The sequence below is a fragment of the Carettochelys insculpta genome, chromosome 12 (assembly GCF_033958435.1).
Source record: "Carettochelys insculpta isolate YL-2023 chromosome 12, ASM3395843v1, whole genome shotgun sequence".
Taxonomy (NCBI): domain Eukaryota; kingdom Metazoa; phylum Chordata; order Testudines; family Carettochelyidae; genus Carettochelys; species Carettochelys insculpta.
The window spans coordinates 36,997,306-37,017,430 of record NC_134148.1 but is presented as its reverse complement, the minus strand read 5'-3'; the positions used below and the strand labels follow the sequence as shown (position 1 = coordinate 37,017,430).

The 20,125-nt window shown below is 40.3% G+C and overlaps 2 protein-coding genes across 3 annotated transcripts in view; one reads left to right on the top strand and one right to left on the bottom strand.

Moving 5' to 3' along the window:
* The window catches only part of IGF1R (insulin like growth factor 1 receptor), a 274,707-nt gene extending 269,593 nt beyond the window's left edge, over positions 1–5,114 (top strand). The window contains exon 21 of the mRNA XM_075006985.1: positions 1,035–5,114. Within this exon, the coding sequence (XP_074863086.1) occupies positions 1,035–1,401 (367 nt within the window). The 3' untranslated portion in view covers positions 1,402–5,114. The remainder of the gene's footprint in view (positions 1–1,034) is intronic.
* A 2,982-nt stretch (positions 5,115–8,096) lies between these two features.
* PGPEP1L (pyroglutamyl-peptidase I like) overlaps positions 8,097–20,125 on the bottom strand; it is a 47,945-nt gene continuing 35,916 nt past the window's right edge. For both annotated transcript variants that reach the window (XM_075006991.1, XM_075006989.1), the window contains 3 exons: positions 13,384–13,500; positions 10,951–11,177; positions 8,097–10,102 (listed from right to left, as the gene is read on the bottom strand). In XM_075006991.1, the coding sequence (XP_074863092.1) occupies positions 9,934–10,102; positions 10,951–11,177; positions 13,384–13,500 (513 nt within the window). In that variant the 3' untranslated portion in view covers positions 8,097–9,933. The remainder of the gene's footprint in view (positions 10,103–10,950; positions 11,178–13,383; positions 13,501–20,125) is intronic.

Sequence of the window (20,125 nt, the reverse complement as noted above, 5' to 3'; positions counted from 1 at the left end):
CTGTGATCCAGGACACTCTGGTCCGGCAGGACCACAGATGTTGCTAGACCAGAGTCGCTGGACCACAGAGTCCCATTGGCAGGGGTGGAGCTGAGGGTAGAGGAGCCTGCAGGGCCACTGAGGGGGAGCCCAGTGGCGAAGCTAGTCTCTCCCCGCCCCCACTGACTACAGCCCAGATGCCTGACCTCCCCGGGTCCAGCAAACTCCCTTGTTCAGGACCAGTCAGCTCCTAAGGCTGTCAGACCAGAGATATGCAACCTATCTCACTTTTTTACTTTCTGGAAGTTTGACATGGTATGATTTCTTTCTTTCATTCTTTTAAGGCTAGACTTACAAGACTGGGAACTGTATATGGGAAAGCATTGACCTTGAAAAGTACTAACTAGTTAGAGTTAACTGACTGAACATGAGCTGCGTGTGATGTGGAAAAGAGGACTAATCGTCTTTGAATGAAAGAGGAGAATGTTGAGTGGAGGTAGAGAGGTGACATATGGTACTGATGAAAGTGCTACTAAAATAGTGTACAGTTCTGGTGTCCATAATGTACAAAAAAATTGAAAAATTGGAGACAATTCAAATCATTACTGGAAAAATGAGTGCATGTTTGTGAAACCAGCTTGCAGAGAAAGCCGTAAAGAGCTACCTCTGCTTACTGTGTGTGTCCATTTTAGGTAGTTTCTTTCTCATTCATCCTTTAATCAAGATCGAATGTTTGTTTCTCTAAAATATATGCTCTAATTTCAATCCTAACGCTTTGGGTTCTGTGCAGGAATTACTGGGTGAACTGTCAGTGGCATTCAGGAGGCCAGATTAGACAAATAACTGTCTTCTGGTCTTAACTGTGGGAGCTGGAGGGAGCAGGTTCTAACTCCCCCAAGGGTATTTATGTTTTAAGGGGACTTGTACTTAGTATTTTATTTCATAGTATTAACTTTTTGCTCAATGCAAGTAAGCAGTGGGACCTGTGCAATGGCAAAATTTGTGTATGTATCAGATTGTATAAACATGTTTTGTATTTTTATTTTTCATTCCAGGTTTGAGTTGATGCGGATGTGTTGGCAGTACAACCCCAAGATGAGGCCTTCGTTCCTGGAAATAATTGGTAGCATTAAGGATGAGCTGGATCCAGCATTTAAAGAGGTCTCCTTCTTCTTCAGTGAGGAGAACAAGCCTCCAGACACTGAGGAACTCGATCTGGAGACTGAAAACATGGAGAGCATTCCTTTAGATCCCTCCTCCACCCTCCAACCCACTGACAAGCACTCAGGACACAAAGCTGAGAACGGCCCAGGTGTAGTGGTCCTGCGGGCCAGCTTTGAGGAGAGACAGCCGTACGCGCACATGAACGGGGGACGCAAGAACGAACGGGCCTTGCCTTTACCCCAGTCTTCGGCCTGCTGATCCTTAAAACCCAGAGTCGTACAAACACACGTGTTGGGGAAAGAAAGAAAGAAAGAAAGAAGAAAATATATTCAAAAGCCTACTGTACCTCAGTGGATCTTCAGAACTGCCATAGCTGCACACCGGAGAATCCTCTTTTCAGTAAACACATTAGTTTTTTTCTTTGTTCAATATGCAAGCAGATGTTTCTTTCAGTAAAGGACTCCGTTCAGTGGGGCACACAGTCAGCCTTTTAAAACTCTGTTAACACTTAATAGCAACAGAAAACTTGAGAGCTGATGTCTTTCTTCTCTTTCTTTCTCTCTCTCTCTCTCTCTCTCTCTCTCTTTCTGCTTCATAATGGGAAACATATCTGTGTGCAAGTTCAACCGTACAGCACTTTTATCAGATCAAAGAAATTGCAGGCCAGGTGGCTCCTATTAGCCTTTGCAAGCACCTGCTTAACACTGTAGGTCTTTATAAATACAGAATTAAAAAAGACTGGATTTTTAATGTTACTCCTAACCTTTTTAGGAACATGTAAAAGAATTTAAAAAGGGCCATCATTCGTCCAAGGTTGTTACCATTTTCAACGCTGCCAAATTTTGCCAAAAAAAAATCCTGAACTTTTTTTTGGGAGGGGGCGGGGGGGTGTAGTGGTTTTGGTTTTTGGCAGGGAGGGGCATTGTTTGTTTTTGTAGGCTTGGAAGGAGCACACTAATCAACTGCTCTATTTAAGAGATACTGACCAATACACTCCATTCAATCATACACTGGTATTTTACAAAAATCTGATTGTCTAGATCGTTTTTTAAACTGGACAAAACGGGATATGTTTTCTCATGATGGAGAGGAAAAGGAGGGTGGGGTTTAGAAACAGCCCTGCCTCCGTCCACCCTCCCCCCACCAAGAATTCTGGACAAAACTGGCAGTGGTGAGCTGAATATCACACACACTCGTACACTTATATATGTTTCGTGCAAAAAGTCGACTGCACGCCAAAAACAGCAAACCAGCCTGAAGTGAACCGGAAAGGACCTCCATCGTTGCAGCCTACCCTCCTCCTCAGGCTAGCCGGAAAACACACGTCAAAACAAATTGGAGAACACAAAAAGCGGTAACGGATTCAAGCATATGACGCTTTGTTGACCTTTTCTCTGTTATTCAGACTTCTCAAAGGGTCTTGCAGTTCTATGTTAGACCATGGATCATTTGCATACACATTGTCTTTTGTGTCACTTTTATAACTTTTTTACGGTTCAGATACTCATCTATATGTCTATACAGAAAAAAGCTGCTATTTTTTTTGTTCTTTATCTTTGTGGATTTAATCTATGACAACCTTCAGGTCTGCCCTCCTTCCCTTCCCGCCCCCCCCCCCCAACAATTTTCTTATGCTTTGTACTATAGTGTGTAACTTTTACTTCCTTCTTCCTAGTAACTGATCCCTGTAACATGATTTGCCATGAACTGGTAATGCCTTTTTATAATTACATTTCCTCCATTCCCCCCCCCCCCCCATTAGCTGTTTTACAACATATTGGCTGTGTGGGTAACAAGGCTCTTGAGGGGCTGGGGGAGAAGGGGTATGCAACCAGTAGCCCTCTAGTGGTACTGTGTTGTGGTGGTTTTAACCCTGTCCTCCTCTCCCTCTTGCTGACCTGTGCCCATGCAGCATTCGAGTCTGTTACAGTGCAAGGCACCATACAAACTCAGGTCAGAAAAAAAGGTTACATATTGAGTACATTCTTGTTCAGTGTTCATATTCATTGTTGTACAAGAGTCAGACCCCCACTTTCCCTTGCCTCTTGTTTTGGTTGTGACACACACACATATATATATTTTTTTAATTGTTGGGTACAACAACAGTAGACACCAGGCTTTTGGGTCTCTATTTTTTAAAATGAATATTTTAACCCTTCCATCCCATGAACAACAGCTATGTTGAGTCTAAGTTGGTTGAGCTGTCAGTGTCAGGCATTTTTGTGTTCAGCCAGGAAAGGCTCTGATCTAGCAGCCCCCCAGCTGCTAGGCTTTCTCATTAGAAGATGTTGAAAGGCCACATTTTGGACTGCACCTGGTTCAAAACCTTCCCCGTTTTGCCATGATCATGGCATGCTCTTGAGATCAGGCAGGGAGGAACAGAGGGCTCTTCAGTGAGCGGGGCCACCAGATTTATTAGCAAACAGTTAAATGCGGCAGCTTTGGAAACCTGTAAAAAGTACAAGCTTGTTGCTCAAACCATAGACCAAACTTCAGCACAAAAGAGAAATAGTAATTTGCTTGTTCAGCCAAGGAAGCCTTATGAAGGTAGTGGGGAGAAGGCAGGGTATATGGAGGGAGAGGTGTGGGGACATGATGCAAGTCTATAAAGGAGCCATAACAGTTGCTCATCTTAAGTTCTAGCATCTACCCCTCTTGGTCAGCACTGATCCAACCAAAGAATGGCAGTCAAGAGGTTGTTCTGGGATGGATATGTTAAATTTTTTTTTGAGTAAGAACAAAGAATAAAAATATACGGATTGCTCGTTGTGACTGGAGATTTAAGAAAAAAATGTTTGTAGTGCTTTTTGCTTGTGTAGTTTTAGAACCCACTATCTTCTCTTGCCTCTGTCCCATAGTAATTGTTCCCTTTAATGAAAAGACAAAAAAAAGTTAATTAAGAAGGTATTCTATGTAGGATTTTTTTATTTATTTTTGTGATATCAGTTTAAATCACTGTAGAGATGCCCCATAATAAATTTAAATACTGAGATAAGGGTTTTCAAGTATGACGGGGGACAGTTTTTGATTTTTTTTCAAACATTTATCTACCTCACTCTTATTTTTTATATGTGTGTATGTATATATATATATATATATATATATATATATATATATATATATATATATATATATATAAAAAGTACATCTCGCATTTCTCAGCAGCCGACAGAAATTCCGTTGATACTGGTAACCTCTTGTTCATACTACAAACCACATACTCTAGGTTTTGGAGAAAAGCAGTTGCTATTTTTCCCAAAAGGTCACTTTAGAGGGTTGATTTTGTGTGATTTTATAGCAGTTTGCCCTTTAGTATCATTTTTGAGATTTATTTCTGGGGGAAGGGAAGAAATGCACCTGAGAACTGTTTGGCAGAAGACCACCATTCTTTAAGGAGCCCCAGAAGCTGTGAAGTCCCCTGTCATTGTAGTCATAGGTTAGCCAAATGCTGTATGTTCAGCTGAGTTGGGACATAGCTAAGTGCTATATGGGGTATTGCATGAATGTTATTGAGCAAATTCATTATGGAAACCAGTTTTTTTCTCAGATGCCACAGGAACCAAAAGGACATTTGACTGACTCAATACCTAAAAATGAAGTGGAGCATACAGCAGTAGCATTAATTTCTTGACCAAATCAAACAGGACAAAACTGTCACAGGCTACCTGAAGATAACACTACACTGCGTTTACAACTTGAACTTTTTACACTTGCTTCTTCTGTTTGGCGAGAGCCTTGATTTCTTCTTAACATTAAATGGGGAATGCAGATGTGCCAGTAGAAATCCAGTCCCTCCCATCCTCCTCTCTATGCATACTTTGTCACTCTGGACCAGCCGTCAAATTGTGAGTTCCCTCTGACAGTGCTTATCTGGTTTACAAATGTAGAATACTAACATAACACCAGTCTGCCCTAAACATGATGTGTAATGTTTCTCTTCCTCTGATTCTGCCAGCTGTTCATGCAGGTGTTAGTTGTGGTATCTGAATAATGTGGCACTTGGCTACTTTCACATGTACATGGCCTCTTGAATACACAGTCCTGTGGTTAAGTACAGTAGTTTTTCTTTGGTGGGAGTATTTCTCCCAAACATTAGGAAAAAAAACAGTTCAGAGTTGTTGTGGGTTCTCCCCCCACCCACCCTCCAGTTTCCCTTATTTGACTGTGACCTTTTGGTGTAGAGACTGCTCTTCTCCCTCGCACATACTGATTTCCACAACTGGAGATCCTCAGATCTTTCAGCTGGCTATGAGGGTTTTGTTAAAACTGTCCAAGTTAATGGTTGTTTTTTTTAAATTGTTATGTAGGTGGTTGAAAACATTAGGAGAAAACACTAACAATGTGGTACCCATCATTATAAACATTGCAACAGCACTTAAATGAAAGGCAGTCATGTGACTAAACAAAGTATGCATGTGATTACAGTCAGCTCTCTTGGACCAAACCACCTTAACAATACCATTGTATTCTTCGCTCACAATTCTAGCCTAATTCCATATTGGTTTCTATAGCATTTGGTTGTTTTTTGTGCATTCTGAATAGCTTTATCCGTATGGGCTTTTCATGCAGACCTCCCTTTGACAGTAAATAATGTTGTTTGTGCATGTGAACAATGGAGAATTAATGGCTTAATATTGGCATAAAATGGCTTGTAATGTTGTCTTTTCCTAGAAGACCACTGACTTGCTGGTATAGAGAATTTAGAACTTCAGCTGTGTTTGAGTGAAACTGTAGTAATCCCATTTCTGAGCATGATTTAAAACCACAAAAGCCCCTCCTCCTTTACATCGCAAAACAAGTATTCTGACAAATGATACCAAGATATCAGTAAGAAATGGGCATCACTAGGGGAGCAAAAAGCTTAGATTTAAGTATTTGGGTCATTCTTGTCTACTTTGTCACTGCTGTTAAATCTTTTAATGGTACAGAAGGTGGTTTGGTTGCAAAGGAAGGCGACTTGTATTAAGTATCACATGCTTGGTATTAAATAAGGTTCTTTTTGTTGGGGTAATAGACTAGACACAGAAGCCGAGTATGACGAAAAACTTGATGTTCCATCAAGCCTCTTTCTCGGTGTGATGCCTCCATTCTCAAAGCTGGTTCTAAGTGATGTATGACTTTAGATTTATTTGCACTGATGCTCCTGTTGGTGTCCGTAAAAAGCCCAGTTTGCCCAGCATGACTGGTGACCAGATGGAACTGCTATTAAGTCCTCTGGGAAGTGCTGAGGTTGTTGAGTAAAATACAAAACTAAATGAATGACACTCCTGTTGTTGGTATTCATATATTTAAAAAACCCTTTTCATTCCAGAAGTACAACACTTTTTTTTCCTGTTACTTTGTTTTGTCAACAGTGTATTTAATCACTGGGCTAAGCAACAATGGGGGAAGTGCAAGAGATCCACTCCTTATCAACCAGTGAAACCAGATATTGCAGCTCCACTCTGAAGTAGTTGATGCAAACAATACTTACAAACAAAGGATGACAAGTAGATTAATTGCCAGAGGTGCTGAAGATACAGAACTGTGGGTAGTCAGGACGGGTCAGTAGGTGCCTTGATTCAGAAGACTGGTTGTTCTGAGTAAAGGCATTTAAATGAATTTTTGTTCATTTAAGAACTACAACTGTGTCAGCTGGAATTGAGAATGGTAGTGTAGAGAGAAGAGAACAAAGGATGGAAGTGCATATTCACAAAGACATGGGGTTTAGTAGAAGTTTATGATCGTTCCAGAGCCTGGTCTGTGGGATAGCATCAAGGATCAGGTATCATAATTTTAATCATTTGGTACTTGTAAATAAAGCTCTTAATGTTCCAGCTGTGGAGATAAATTTGTTAACAGAAGGGTTACCGAGGTCATTAGTCAATCTGAATTGCATGCATTAGCTCCTGGTCAGTCTGTTTTTCAAGTACCATATGACTAACAATAGTATGTGTGCATGTGCGCATGTTCTTTTTTTGTATGCATTATGTTGATTAATAATCCATTAGCATTTTCATTAGGGCTTTTAAGTCCAGTAGATTACGGGTAGTCAGTTGACAAAGATCTGGTTTACAAGAACTAATTAAATGTTTCATTGCATTTTGTAAGTACATAAAATAACACAGAGAATAAAACTTTGTAAAATGTTTGTAGTTTATAAATGCCTATAAAATAATTTAAAGGCACTTTCCTATGTTCCTGTGTGAATGTGTAAATGATCAGGTGTGTGTGGTTTTGTTTGTTTTTTGGATGGTACTAGTTTACTAGCTAGCTTTACAATATGCCAAAAAAGGATCATGAACTTGTCCAGCTTCATCCATTTTCCCACCCCAAGGTTTCTGTCCCAGTGTACAGTGGATGAGTAAACGAAGAGGTTGGAAAAACGTTCTGTATCTTCAGTATCCTGGTCTTCCAGAACCCTCTGGTTCGGGTGGGATCATCTTAACTGGTCATTTCACTTTACTGTATAGTGCAGTCAACTTAATGGATTGAAAGAACCTCATTGGTTATGGAAACAGAATAGGTATTGCTGCTTAAGCAGTTTTTATTGTTGTTCAGTATCATCCTTTCTCATTGTTGCCAGGAGAATGTGACTGCATAATGGACATCATGATGAAAGGCAGTTTTCATAGTTATCATTGATTTTAAAAAAAATCTATGTTTACAGATTTATCAGTTCAAATACAATGATTTTATGCAGCCTATACAGTTTATGTAGATACTGAATGTCATTAGAGCTTTGCTGAGATAAACAAAGAACGGTCCCTATTTATTTTTATTTAAATAAGAATACCAAGGATCCTATTTTTTTCAAAATTAGACTGAACATTTCCCTTTTCCTATCTTTTGAAAGTTATGGATGGTTTAGATGTCTTTGAGAATCATCCTTCTGTTTTCTAAACCAGTGAGGTTTGAGTTGAAAGGATTGGCCAGAGTTTGTCTACCTCTGGGACAAAACAAAACTAGAAAGCGCTATGGAACTGATGCATTTGCAAATACATTTACCAAGTTTTCTTGTTTAAAAAAGCTTTTTTAAAAAAAATTAAAACAGTAGTAACATGGCCAATTTATTACATTAAAAAGACTTGCTGTGTATAAATTATTCCTAAATAAATTCCTGTGTTTATATTAAAATGAATCAGTAGATGATAAAAAAAAATCAAAATGTTTTTGTATATTCTGTTGTAAGAATTTATTCCTGTTATTGCGATATACTCTGGATTCTTTACATTATGGAAAAAAAACTTTTGTCTATTTTGAATGGCTGAAGCTAAGGCTCCTTTAGTTTCTCTTACTCTGCTTTTTTCTAGTAGTTACAGTACTACATGATTTAAGTTAAATAAAAATTCTGTATGCAATTTGTCTGACTTCTGATTTTTATTCACTAACCCAACTGGGGCAAAGAAATTATAGTCCCGGTAAAGTAGGAGATCCACCTCTCTTGTAGCTGGTATTCCTCCTCCCCTCTCTACCCCCGAGTTTTTGTTATTGCTGGATGGATTAAATTTAACTTCGAAGTTAACTTTGAAGTAAGGGAGCCCAACAGCAGTCAGCTCCGAGGGCCAGCTGGATTGTGGTGCTGGGCTTTCCTACCACACCCTACCCCTCACAGCTGTGAACAGCCAGAGCAGCACTGCCACAGCCATTCAAAGGGATCCAGAGCTGCAGTCCCTACCACTAACAAAATATCAGCAGACACGGGTGGAGCTCTGAGCCCTTCTGAAATGACAGACCTAGGGGAAAGCATCCCCTTTCTGGCCCCCACAGTCGATGGTCTAGACAAGGATTGCCTTTTGCACAGACAGGCTAGACACCTAGAATGTGGGGGGGTGGGGTGTGTGTGAGAGAGAGAGAGAGAGAGAGAGAGATTAAAGTCCATCTCAACTGAATTACTGTTAGGAAATTGTGAAAGTCCATTAGAGTTGTAATCCCTAATTCAGAAGAAGAAGTTTACAGTCTGCTTTCGATGCACAGGCACACAACTCCAGCAGGAAGTGATACTATCTCCTTTCGGGCAAAATGAGAGTTCTCTCCCTAAAAACACACTGAAAAGGTTGTTCCGCCTAATGTATCCTGAAAGCAAGTGTAAAGGTCACCACTGAAAAGCTGTTTTTTTGAGGAGGGAACAGTAGTTTGGTACATAAAAGGGAAATTTTTTGATGTGAGGCGGGGTGGTGGAGTGTAATTTAAAGGCCCACAAGAATGGGAGCGCACTGAGTGTAATTTTCATGCAAAAATAAGAACTTTTCATATGCATGTTTCATATGGCTGATCCATTCTGCTGACAGGGATGGGGAATCTCCCTTGCATGTACATGAAGTTCTAATTTTGTATGGTCATAATCATGTACCTCACTTCATTTTTTTATGTAAGCTGCACAAAGCCTACTTGTAGATCCAACAACAGGAAAAAACTGAGTGCATTTAAAAGCACTTTCATTTAACGTATTTTTAACAAGTCTTTTAGGCATTGGGCAGGATTATGTTTTTAATACCACTTTCTTGATAATGTTCCTCGTACCCTAACTCAAACATTATGTTGCTGTTAGCAAGATAAATTACCAGTCTTTGGTGTTCTCCTTAAAATTTGTTTACATTTCTTACTTTTTTGTATTTTGTTTTACTTTCAAGTTCCTTATGTAATGAAAAATTTGATAGTTATGGTAGGATTTTACAACATACTTGATATTCCCCCTTCCCAATGCTATGTAATATTTTTTTAATAAAATCTTAAGGGTTCCCTCAGAGGAAAGTAAATAAATTTCATTATGTTCTGAGAGAGCTGAGCATCTTCTATAAACCAGCCTTTTTATTCTATCGTTTCCCCAAATTGCTTTAACATCTCTAAGATAATTATTTGTAGTGCTTTTCCTAGAAAGTCTGCTGTTACCAATTTGGATAAAGGCGGCACATGGATAAAAACTGCTCTTCCATTACCATAATACAGAGAGGTATAATAGGTATAATCACAGATGTACCTGCAACATTAAAAAAAGCTGAATTAAGAAGAGCTAAACTTCAGTTTCATTAAACACAGTTAAGATGTTAAGCCAGATATAGTTAGTGCTTTGTATTAGAAAAATGGAACAGTTTGAGAAACATTGCATGAATTTTTGTTTGATTTCACAGAATACCCACTTAGCAGAAAAAACAAAATACATACATACATACATTGTTTTGTGAGATCACATAAGCTGAATTACATTGGCAATTGTACCCATACATCCATCCTCAAGAGCCACACTTTCCATCCCTCTAAATAAAAGTACCACTTTTTTAAAAAATACATTCAGCAAATATCTTATCGTCTTCCTTTTTCTTAGATCCAAGACCCAAACACTCCAAAAATAAATTTTAGGTCATTTTGACCTTCAAGTATCCTGGGGCAGGAGAGTGGTGTTTTAAAGACAAGTTAAAAAACCTGTTAGCTGCCACAGATGAGTTTTTCTTAGAAAGTTTTAAATGAATTTGTTTTTTCATGAGGCTGCTCATTCACCTTTTCTACTTCTTTCACTTCATATGGACAATGAAAGAAGGAATCCAAATCGGAAGCTAGTAGAATCTCTTGTACAATGGTAAAAATTTTGGTCACTGTCATTTTGTTTTAAAAATAAGTTCTACTGGAATTTACAAATTCAAGGAAACATTTCTGTCTGCTTTAATTTCAGTGGCAATCTTCAGCCTACATATTCAGTCCCTCATGTTCTTTTCTGTGACTGTTAACTTTAGACAGATATTTGTATTGGTGGAGGAGCACGTCCTTCTAATGATTCTTGAAGGTCAAATGAGCTGCTTTAATTACCTCTCCCACTGGTAATGTGTTTACCTTCCTGCATCTCTTGAAAAGACAACATCAATCCCTTCCACTGAAATGTGTTTCTGGAGAGTTTTCATATTAATTGTAGACTCGATCCTTTCTGGGCCATCTAAGAGACAACAGCCACCTTCTGGGCAAAACCCGCAAACATCCATCTCTTTGTAGCCTTTGTTCTTCCCACACTGTTCAAGGATGATTGCTTTGGAGGATGAAGCAAGTCCAATGTGAACAACAAGCTGTTCTTTGCACCCACACCAGAGTGAATAACAGGAAGAGAAAATGACAACTTGTTTTTAAAATTATCCAATGCAGTAATGCCAAACAGTTTGTGAAATACCAGCTCTGAGGTGGAGTGTCTTACTTATAGCTCCTCTTTACAGAAAAGTTACACAACATAATTAGGCGTTGTTTTCCCTAGTCAGAAAAGGGCATCAGCACAGGGGTATATGCGGCATCTAGATAATCAACCCATCAAAGTTAGCTTCTTATTCCAAACACAAGTACTTAACCCAGTTAAACAAAAGAGATCTTTTCTTTAAAGTCTCATTTTAAAATGCTGTAATGAATGAAAACGCTGGAATAAGAGAGACTTTGTATACTTCAGTTTTGTCTTTTGGGGTATGTAAGAAAGCTCTAAATGCCATTCAATGGAAGGTTTGGCTGCACAAGGATTGCAAGATTTGGCTCCAAATTTGTATTTATCAATGTTTGTACCTAGTTATCAATGTTTTATGCCTAGTTAAGCATAAAATGCATCACTATTAGGCAGAACTTTTGTTCCTAATTCTCATTAGGTGAAACTGGTTCACAGAGAAATATCCCACTAAATAATGGTGCTGCTGATTTAAAGCATTTGCCTACTGAGAGGAACATTCCTTTGTGTGGTAAAATACACATTTCGTAACTATAACAAAATTATAACTTTATCCGTCCATGTCATACCCTAAAATGCAGCCATGTCCTATTTTCTAAGCATACATATATATCTGATTGAAATTTATTCCACAAAACATAGGCTGACATTGTATGATTATGTATTTCTTTTTATAAGAGGATGGGTTTTTATGGGGAGCCCATAAAAATCAAATTAAACAGTTGCCTAAAATTGTGCATTTACTTCTTGAACAACAGCTGTTCCTTTACATGTCTCAAATGTTTAACGTGATGGATTTCTTACACCAATATGTAGTAATAGCAGTGATCCTGTCTTACAGGGGTACATGCTCAAATGCCATGATGATTAAAATAATCTAAGACCCTAGAAGATGATATACTGTAAAAGATGTTTGTTCAGCACCTAAAGGGCTCTCTGCACCTGTCATTTGTGAAGGAACCAAATAAGTTCTGTAACTGTACCTCCACCACTCCATCTAAACTAGCTACAGAAGAGAAATATTCCTCCCACACCCATGTTTTTTCAGATGCGCATTCCCAGCTACACATGTTTTTTCAGTGTTTGGGTTTTTTGAGCTTAATTTAGTTTGTGGTGTAGAATTCAGCTCTGTGCCTCTTTTATTCTTTGCCCAGTGCTACACTGATTGTGTTCACACATTGAGCTATGCATCCTGCAGCTCATTCTAATAAACAGGCATTGCATCTATTTGTGTTTTGGCTAAGGGTTGCTTTTGGGTTGTGATCTAATTGCTCTCCCCTCTCCATCTGATCTTTGTTAAGAGCTTGCAGGAGCCATTCAGCAACTGAATGACTTATTTGGGGAAAGACCCTGCTCTCCAGTAGTGCTCCCTGATGCTGGACACTTGGATAACCATCTACAAGAGATTCAGTTGTCACCCAGCTGATTTGCAGAGCGTCCACAGCTGGCAGCATGTTTGTACTGGTGGTGCACATCCACACATTTATGTGCACATAAAATTTATTCTGCATCTAAATGGAACAAATTAGAGGAAACACTGGTTGCCAGCATAACTATTTCCAGTAGCGTAGATCAACAGTGTCTCAGGAACTCTTTGGTGATAGTTCACAGAATAGTTTTCATACTGTTTCTATCACTGGAAGTTTGAGAGAAAAAAGTGAGAGTGAAAGGGCTTTATCTCTGATGAAGTGGTTCACAGAATGAAACTAAAGAGAATCACTGGCACTCACATTCTTGGTGATTTGTATTATGAAAACATCCCCACAACGTTGAACTTCGAAGTCCTGAATGTCCGTTTTGCTAATCTCAGAGGGACAAAATTATATTCCATTGCTCACTATCACTTCAGGTGCTTGAAAGATATTACATATGTTGAAGAGAGGGAGGGTTTTAACACTCCAATGGGTTTCATTTATTCTATCTCTTGCTATATGCTCGGGTGTTACACCCTATTTTTCTGTCCTGTTTTTTTCCTGGTTATATGTCATGAACAAGCTGAACAGACAGTAATATTTGGTTCAATTTTAATTTAAGCCAAAAACAAACAAACAACCTATATAATCACTCACTAGTGGTTGAATGGTCTCCCATATCTTGCGGACCAGCTCCTTTGCTTTTCCATAAGCCACTGGCAGTTGCATGATTTGTAGATGTATGTTTTCACCAAGGCCAATCTTGGACATCTCCTGTACATAGCAAGAAGCAAGGCAGGTTTATTAAAGCATTTGAGTGTAAATCACACTTTTGTCCAACTCTGCGGGTATATCACAGTGCAACTTATCTACCCCAGTGGTTCCTAAAGAGTCCATAGAGATGGTCTTGTTAGCACTGCTTGTTTCCACAAGCTAAATCACATTAAAAGAGGCTACAGTGTATTACATCTTTTTCTCATGTCACTTTTGCAGGTTTTTTTTGCCAAAGAGATGTTTGATTACTGGGGAAGGGAGAAGGTCCATACAATCATTAATGGGAGGGAAGTTATCCAGCTGACAATATATCTCAAGATGTCCATCTTATGAAGAATATTTGATAACCCTTGATGTAACCAACACTGTCCCTTAAAAGGACTTGAGAACTAAACTTGTGCTCTTGCCAAGTCACGCAAAATTCCCAAGAGGGTATCTTATCCAACTTCTGCCAAGAGAGCACTCTTCTTTATGTTGTTTTCTAGGGTATTTTGGACAAAGAGGAATTGCTGTGCTGTTCACAAGCCCTGGGGAGTTATCCCAGTTTTCTATACAGTTTCTTTTTGTATTAACAGCAGAGAGTTGTAATCAAATAGGCTGTTAGCGGTGGCTATAGTTGTTTAATTCTTTCAGGCTTGTTGATTCTAACAGTGCAAAAAAGTCAAAGCGGTAGCGGACAAAGACGACCTGTACTGGGGAACATCTGTCTAGCTGCTGTACAGTATTCCTCAACATAGGGGAATGCCATTTTGGGGGCTGGCATTCTCAAGTTTTGCCTATAACTGAGCTGACCCCCCACCCTTACCTTGAAGAATTTGGTTTCTGGTTTGGGGTGGGAAAAATCAAGGCACTGCCTAAAAACTCATACTGGGGGTGGGGCCAGCCAGCCACTCTCAGAAGACAGAATGGGGAACAGTCATTGAAAGAGGCATCTAAAAGATCTGTAAGGATTCATAGGTTATAAAGGCAGAAGGGACCATTCTAATTATAGTCTGACCACTTGTACTCTGCAGGTCCTAGGACTTCCCTGAATTAATTCCCATTGGAAGCAGGAGTGTGTGTATTAGAAAAATATCCAATTTTGATTTAAAAATTTCCACTGTTGGAGATTCCACCCTGATTGTTGGTAAGTTGTTCCAATGGTTAATGGATGAATCAGAGAATTTCTGGCCAAAAGTGTAGGGCTTATGGGTGAAGGAGCAGGACAACGGCTGGTAAGCCTGTGAGGTGGGTCTCCTGTGGGAAACAGGCCTCTGCAGAGGAATAAGGTCTGTGTTCGGGAAGGGTCCGGTGGGAAACTAGATTTTTATTGGGGAAGGGGCACAGAGGGAGAACAACCCTGTGTGCCTTTAAAGGAAAGCAGACCTGTTTCTCACTAGGAGTGTTCACATGGATGGGGCCCAGATCTATACTGTGTGGACTGGGAAATTTGCCCTTGAACACTGGCTTCCTAAATAAACTGTTCCAATTTTCTTGTTAGCGGAAACATTGATTAGCTGTGCTCAATCAACTATCTGACATGAGCAAGGAAACAATGCCTGTAGGGAAGTAAACACATTTAGAGAACACTGCCAGCCTTTTTTCCTCTGGGCACTGACAGTCTTTGAGAGGCCATTGCCTCATCCTGCTTAAGAATGCAGTGCTGTGTCTCGGCTTCCAAAAAAGTAAAACTCATGCCAATTTGTGATTAGCATTTTATTTTCTAACACGGATTTAATTTGAATATTTAATAAGATTTTTTCCTCTCTTAACCGCAAGGCTTTGGTAACGTGACTGATAGCAACTTCTCTGTAAGATGAGAGGTCCAAAAATAAATGTTAGAGGTGCTTTGTCATTCACCTCCTGAACTCTTAGTTTGAATTATAACAGACTAGGCCAGATTGATTCCTGGTATTGTGAAGTTTACATGACTGGTGAGATACCCAGGATTAAATCTGGCCCATAGTTGATCAGGAGGAACTCTGGTTAGCAGCAAAGTGCTGAGGACAGTATCCAGGACAGAAAGCAAGAATATCCATTAGATCCCAAATTTAAGTGCTTTATTATCATTTAGGCTGATTTACGCTATAGATTTAGACAGAGGCAACGTGACTTATGTCAACCTAACTGTGTATGTATCTGTGCTAAAATTTCTCTAGATGATGTGTGTGCCCTGTCATGGCAATGCAGCAAAACTGCCTCCTTAAACAGCCATGGTCAACCTATGGAGGTTAGTGCAGTGCTAGTGTAGATACTGCATGACCTGTATCAACCCTAATAGTCCTCCAGTAGCCATCCCAGAATGCCACATTGACTGCTTTGGTTTCACTTGTAACACAGCTCTTGAGTCATGGAGAAGCCACGGCATGCATGTGCACACACAGATACCCCTTTTCAGACCCTCTTCCTGTTTTTAGGATCTGTTCCTAGCTCTCCAGCATGCATTACAGTTCTTCTTTTTAGTGTACAACCCTCCAACCAACCATGCTGGTGTACCTGCTAACAGGCAGACTCAAACCCAGGATCTTTGGAACTTAAAGCTGCTATAGCAGGGGTCAGTAACGGGTCAGCACAGTTGCCCAGAGTAGCATGTGAGCCCATTTTCATCATCATGCAAGGTGAAAGCTAAGCCCTGCCCCTCCTCCCCCACGCAGCTGGGAGCTTGCTCAAAGTCGTGCCACCTATGGATTAACAAAAGACCAGCTACTGCTACCAACCATCACCTAAATGGTAAAGCGCTGCATCTTAATTTATTAATGAAGCTGTTGTAAATAGGATAATTAATGACTGTAAAAAGTATCACTGGCACTCAGACCATACATAGAGGTCAAAAGGTCATATTTTGGCACTCCACCTTGGAAAGGTTGCTGACCCTTGCTCTACACTTTGAGCTCAAAACCAGATGGCTCTCAGCTAAAATTGCAGAGCAGACTCAGTCTTTCTCTCTTTAAGTGGTCTAAGTGCCACTACACAGGACAGTGAACCACATAATCCTGCCAGGAGGGGATAACAGGTGTTGGATTTTATGGGCCTATGGTAAGTGGAAGCTGTGCGAGCTCAGCTGTGGACCAGCCCATAGTAGCACGGTGATCTGCTTGCATAACTGTACAAAAATAGCCCTTTCTGTTGATGATGTCTATGCAACCTGGGCAGGTGCCAAAATAGGAGATGCATACCCTCAATCATCACACCAAGCTTGGGATCTCCAGAGGTGCAAATCTGTCCACAAAGAACTGCACGTTGCAGAAAGTCTTACTTGTGCACAGCAGAAGACAATTAATGGTTCTACTCACTTGCATAGCAATGGCCCCAGTTTCCAATGCCAACTTGATTTTTCCTTGACTAGTAGCAATTCAGCACTGAAGGCTTCCCCAGGCTCCTGGTTCCTGACCACTCCCTTCTTTGCTATAGGACTGTTAAATTTAACTGGCAAACTTCACCCTAAACAGCTGAGGCTTACCAGTTAAGGTTAACTGGTAGGGGCTGAAAGGAGATTTTTGGGCAGAGGGCTGGCTAGAAAGAGACTTGGAACCATAAACAAAAACCTGCCTCAAGGGTGAGTCCTACTGGCTATGTCTACACTTAGTAAAAACTTCAAAATGGCCATGCTAATGGCCAGATTGAAGAATACTAATGAGGTGCTGAAATGCATATTCAGCACCTCATTAGCATACTGGTGGCATTCCACAGTTCCCTCCCACACGGCTCGTCTACACTGGGGTCCTTCTCGAAAGGACCCTGCCAACATCGAAATCCCCTTATTCCTATGAGTTGATCTAATATCTCCCTTCAGCCCCTAACTGGTTAATGAGCTCATATGGATAAGGGGATTTGGATGATGGTGGGGTACTTTCAAAAAGGATCCTGATGTAGATGAGCCGCGCAGGAGCGAACGGTGGCACTTTTGAAGTGCTGTGGCTGCTAGCCTGCTAATGAGGCACTGAATATGCATTTCAGTGCCTCATTAGTATTCTTCAATCTAGCCATTAGCATGGCCATTTCAAAGTTTTTACTTAGTGTAGACGTAGTCACTGTGTTTAAGAAAACAGGACACCATTGTCAGCTTTTCCTAATAGAAAGAACCTGCAAGACTCAAAATATTGCTCAGGTCAAAAGGGGGTAAAAATACCTAGATAAATATACAACTGTAATTACCATGATTTCACACACATTTTAAAATAAATGTTCTTGCAAATTAAGCACAATCATGTTGGCATTTTTGCACGTGCTATGGTTATTAATGGTCCTAACACTGTTCTGTTGGGGATAATAAAAAGGAATTAAAATATATCTTTCCCAAACATGTAAATAAATGTAAAAAGATGTCTTTAAAGGGGTGCAGATATCCTTTCTTCTCAGAATGATTTACAAATAAAGGAATCTTTAAAACTGCTTTAACAGCTTGCAATTCTCTATCTATTCACCGAAAGTTTCCAAAGCCCTCTAAAAGGATTAATTAAGTTCCATAAGAACACTCTGAGACAGACAAAACAGCACTCCTGTTGTTAAGTGACAAATTTCCTAAAATTGCAGAGTAAAGACCAGAGCCTGAGATTTGTCTTTGCTTCTTCTGAGGAAACTGGCTCCTGGAAGTATTTGACCGGTTCCTCTTTAATATAGCTATCAGAGACTAATGATGTTGTTTTACCAAGTGTGTCTTAACCACAAAGGCTCATTACCTAATAAATAAAATTGTTTGTCTTTAAGGTGCTACAGGACTGCTCACTGTGTTTGAGTTCTGTTATCTAGCTGGAAGTTGATAGTGCATTGTCCTGCTTTGCTTAAGTGGCTTTTGCCACATGGCAAACACCTGACCTTATTTTGAGGAGACTTGAAAACAGGGTCAGGCGGAGAGAACGGGGTGGGTCTGAAGTAAATAATGTAAGGCATTTGTGATTCTGAGGGAACTGTGAATGGCACTGAGTAGCCAACCTATCATAATCACTGACTGTTTGCAATGGTGCTGTAGTTATGCTGGTCCCAGGATATTAGACAGACACGTTGAGTGAGGTAATCTTTTATCGGACAACTTCAGTTGATGAAAGAGACAAGCTTGATGAGCTTTCTGTGAGTCGCTTTTCAGGTCTGGTCTAATAAAAGAGAGTCTCTCACTCACCTTGTCTCTATATAAGCACAAAATCAAATTGGCTAGCTGCTCTGGGGTGAATACATCCTGTATGTTGCTTTTCCACAGTGAGAATTATGTTCCACGTTTTAAGAATTGAAAGTTGTTGCTACACTTTCATGCATATTTGAAGAGGATATTTCAGGTGACTGGAGTTATAAAAACCACGAAAGACTTTACAAAGGCAGGGTTCTAAAAGGAAAGCTCAGTCATGCTCATGCTAGTCAACTGTGCCAGACAGTGTGTTTAGTAAAAACAGAATCACTTACATCTTCACTTCCTTTTGAGTTGTCCTTTTCCCTACCTACTAAAGTGGTGTATTTTCTCATGCCTGGGACATCTATATGGATGCAACTCCCAATAATGTTGATGGATGTCTTTCATGTGAATCTTCTCAGGCTGAGATGTGAGCTCATGTTAGTGTGAACCTTGGCATGTATTCTGCATGCACTTTCTGTATTTGTATAATAAAATAGGCAATCAAATTGATTGTTTTACCAACAAGGAAAGCAAAATACTTTTGTATGTCTGTGAGAGCATGTATTCACCTCTTGTGAGTTCCTCCAGATAGCTGAGTGCAAGCCTGCCCCCTCTCTCTGGTCCTAGTCCCCCTCTTGGCTGTCCCTCTAGTTAGACACATCTTCCATGGCTCAACCGATGAATGAATCACTTCCAGGGTAAAAGGTCATGTCTGTGTGCTCTTAATATCTTTAGTCCTGTTTCTGGACTCAGTCCTCAAGCCTTTCTGGGCTACCTTTTAAAGACCATCCTGACCCTTGTATAGATATTGCCCTCCTTAGTGCTTTCTCCCTAGTAACTTTGTCCTCAGCAATTCTCTGGTGTCCTGTTCAAATTCTAGACCCTTTCTCAGACCTTTAGTACTGAGTCTTATCCCCTTGGGGCTTATGTTGCTTCCCCAGAAGGTGGTGGAGGTACCTGGCTTGCTGATTACTCCAGGTCACAACTCCAGGGACCTTCCAAAGAGCAATCACATGCTGCTTTCTTTAATAGCTACTGCTGCAATCCCTGGCTGGTTCCCATACAGCCCTTTCCTCTTCATCCTTACCTCAGGGCTGATATTCTCAACTCCTGTTCTCCCTCACTGAATGGCAATGCTACCAGAACTCACTTTCTGGTTCTAACTTGAGGTCCAGTAGCAAGCAATGAGCACTCCTCTTTACTCCTCTGGTCCCCAGCCTGGAAATGAGTAGCTCAAGCCCTGCAGCAACTTTTAACTGTGTTGACTGGTGTGTGAATGGACTATTTCTTTACAGCCTTTCTAGACTGGAAGACTTTTCTTCACTGATTCTTTCCTAAGGTGGGGTGTGGTAAGAGCAGGGGACCTCCAAAGGTCTGGTCCATCCCATCACAATGTGTATTTCCAGGACTGTATGAATGAGTTCAGGGCCTGGTAGCAGTCGTGGATCTAAAGTGGCTGTCATTCTTGTGTTCTGGCACCTCAGGATGGCAAAAAGAGAAATTCAGCACAGTAACCAAAAATAGACAGGCACTGTCGGCCAA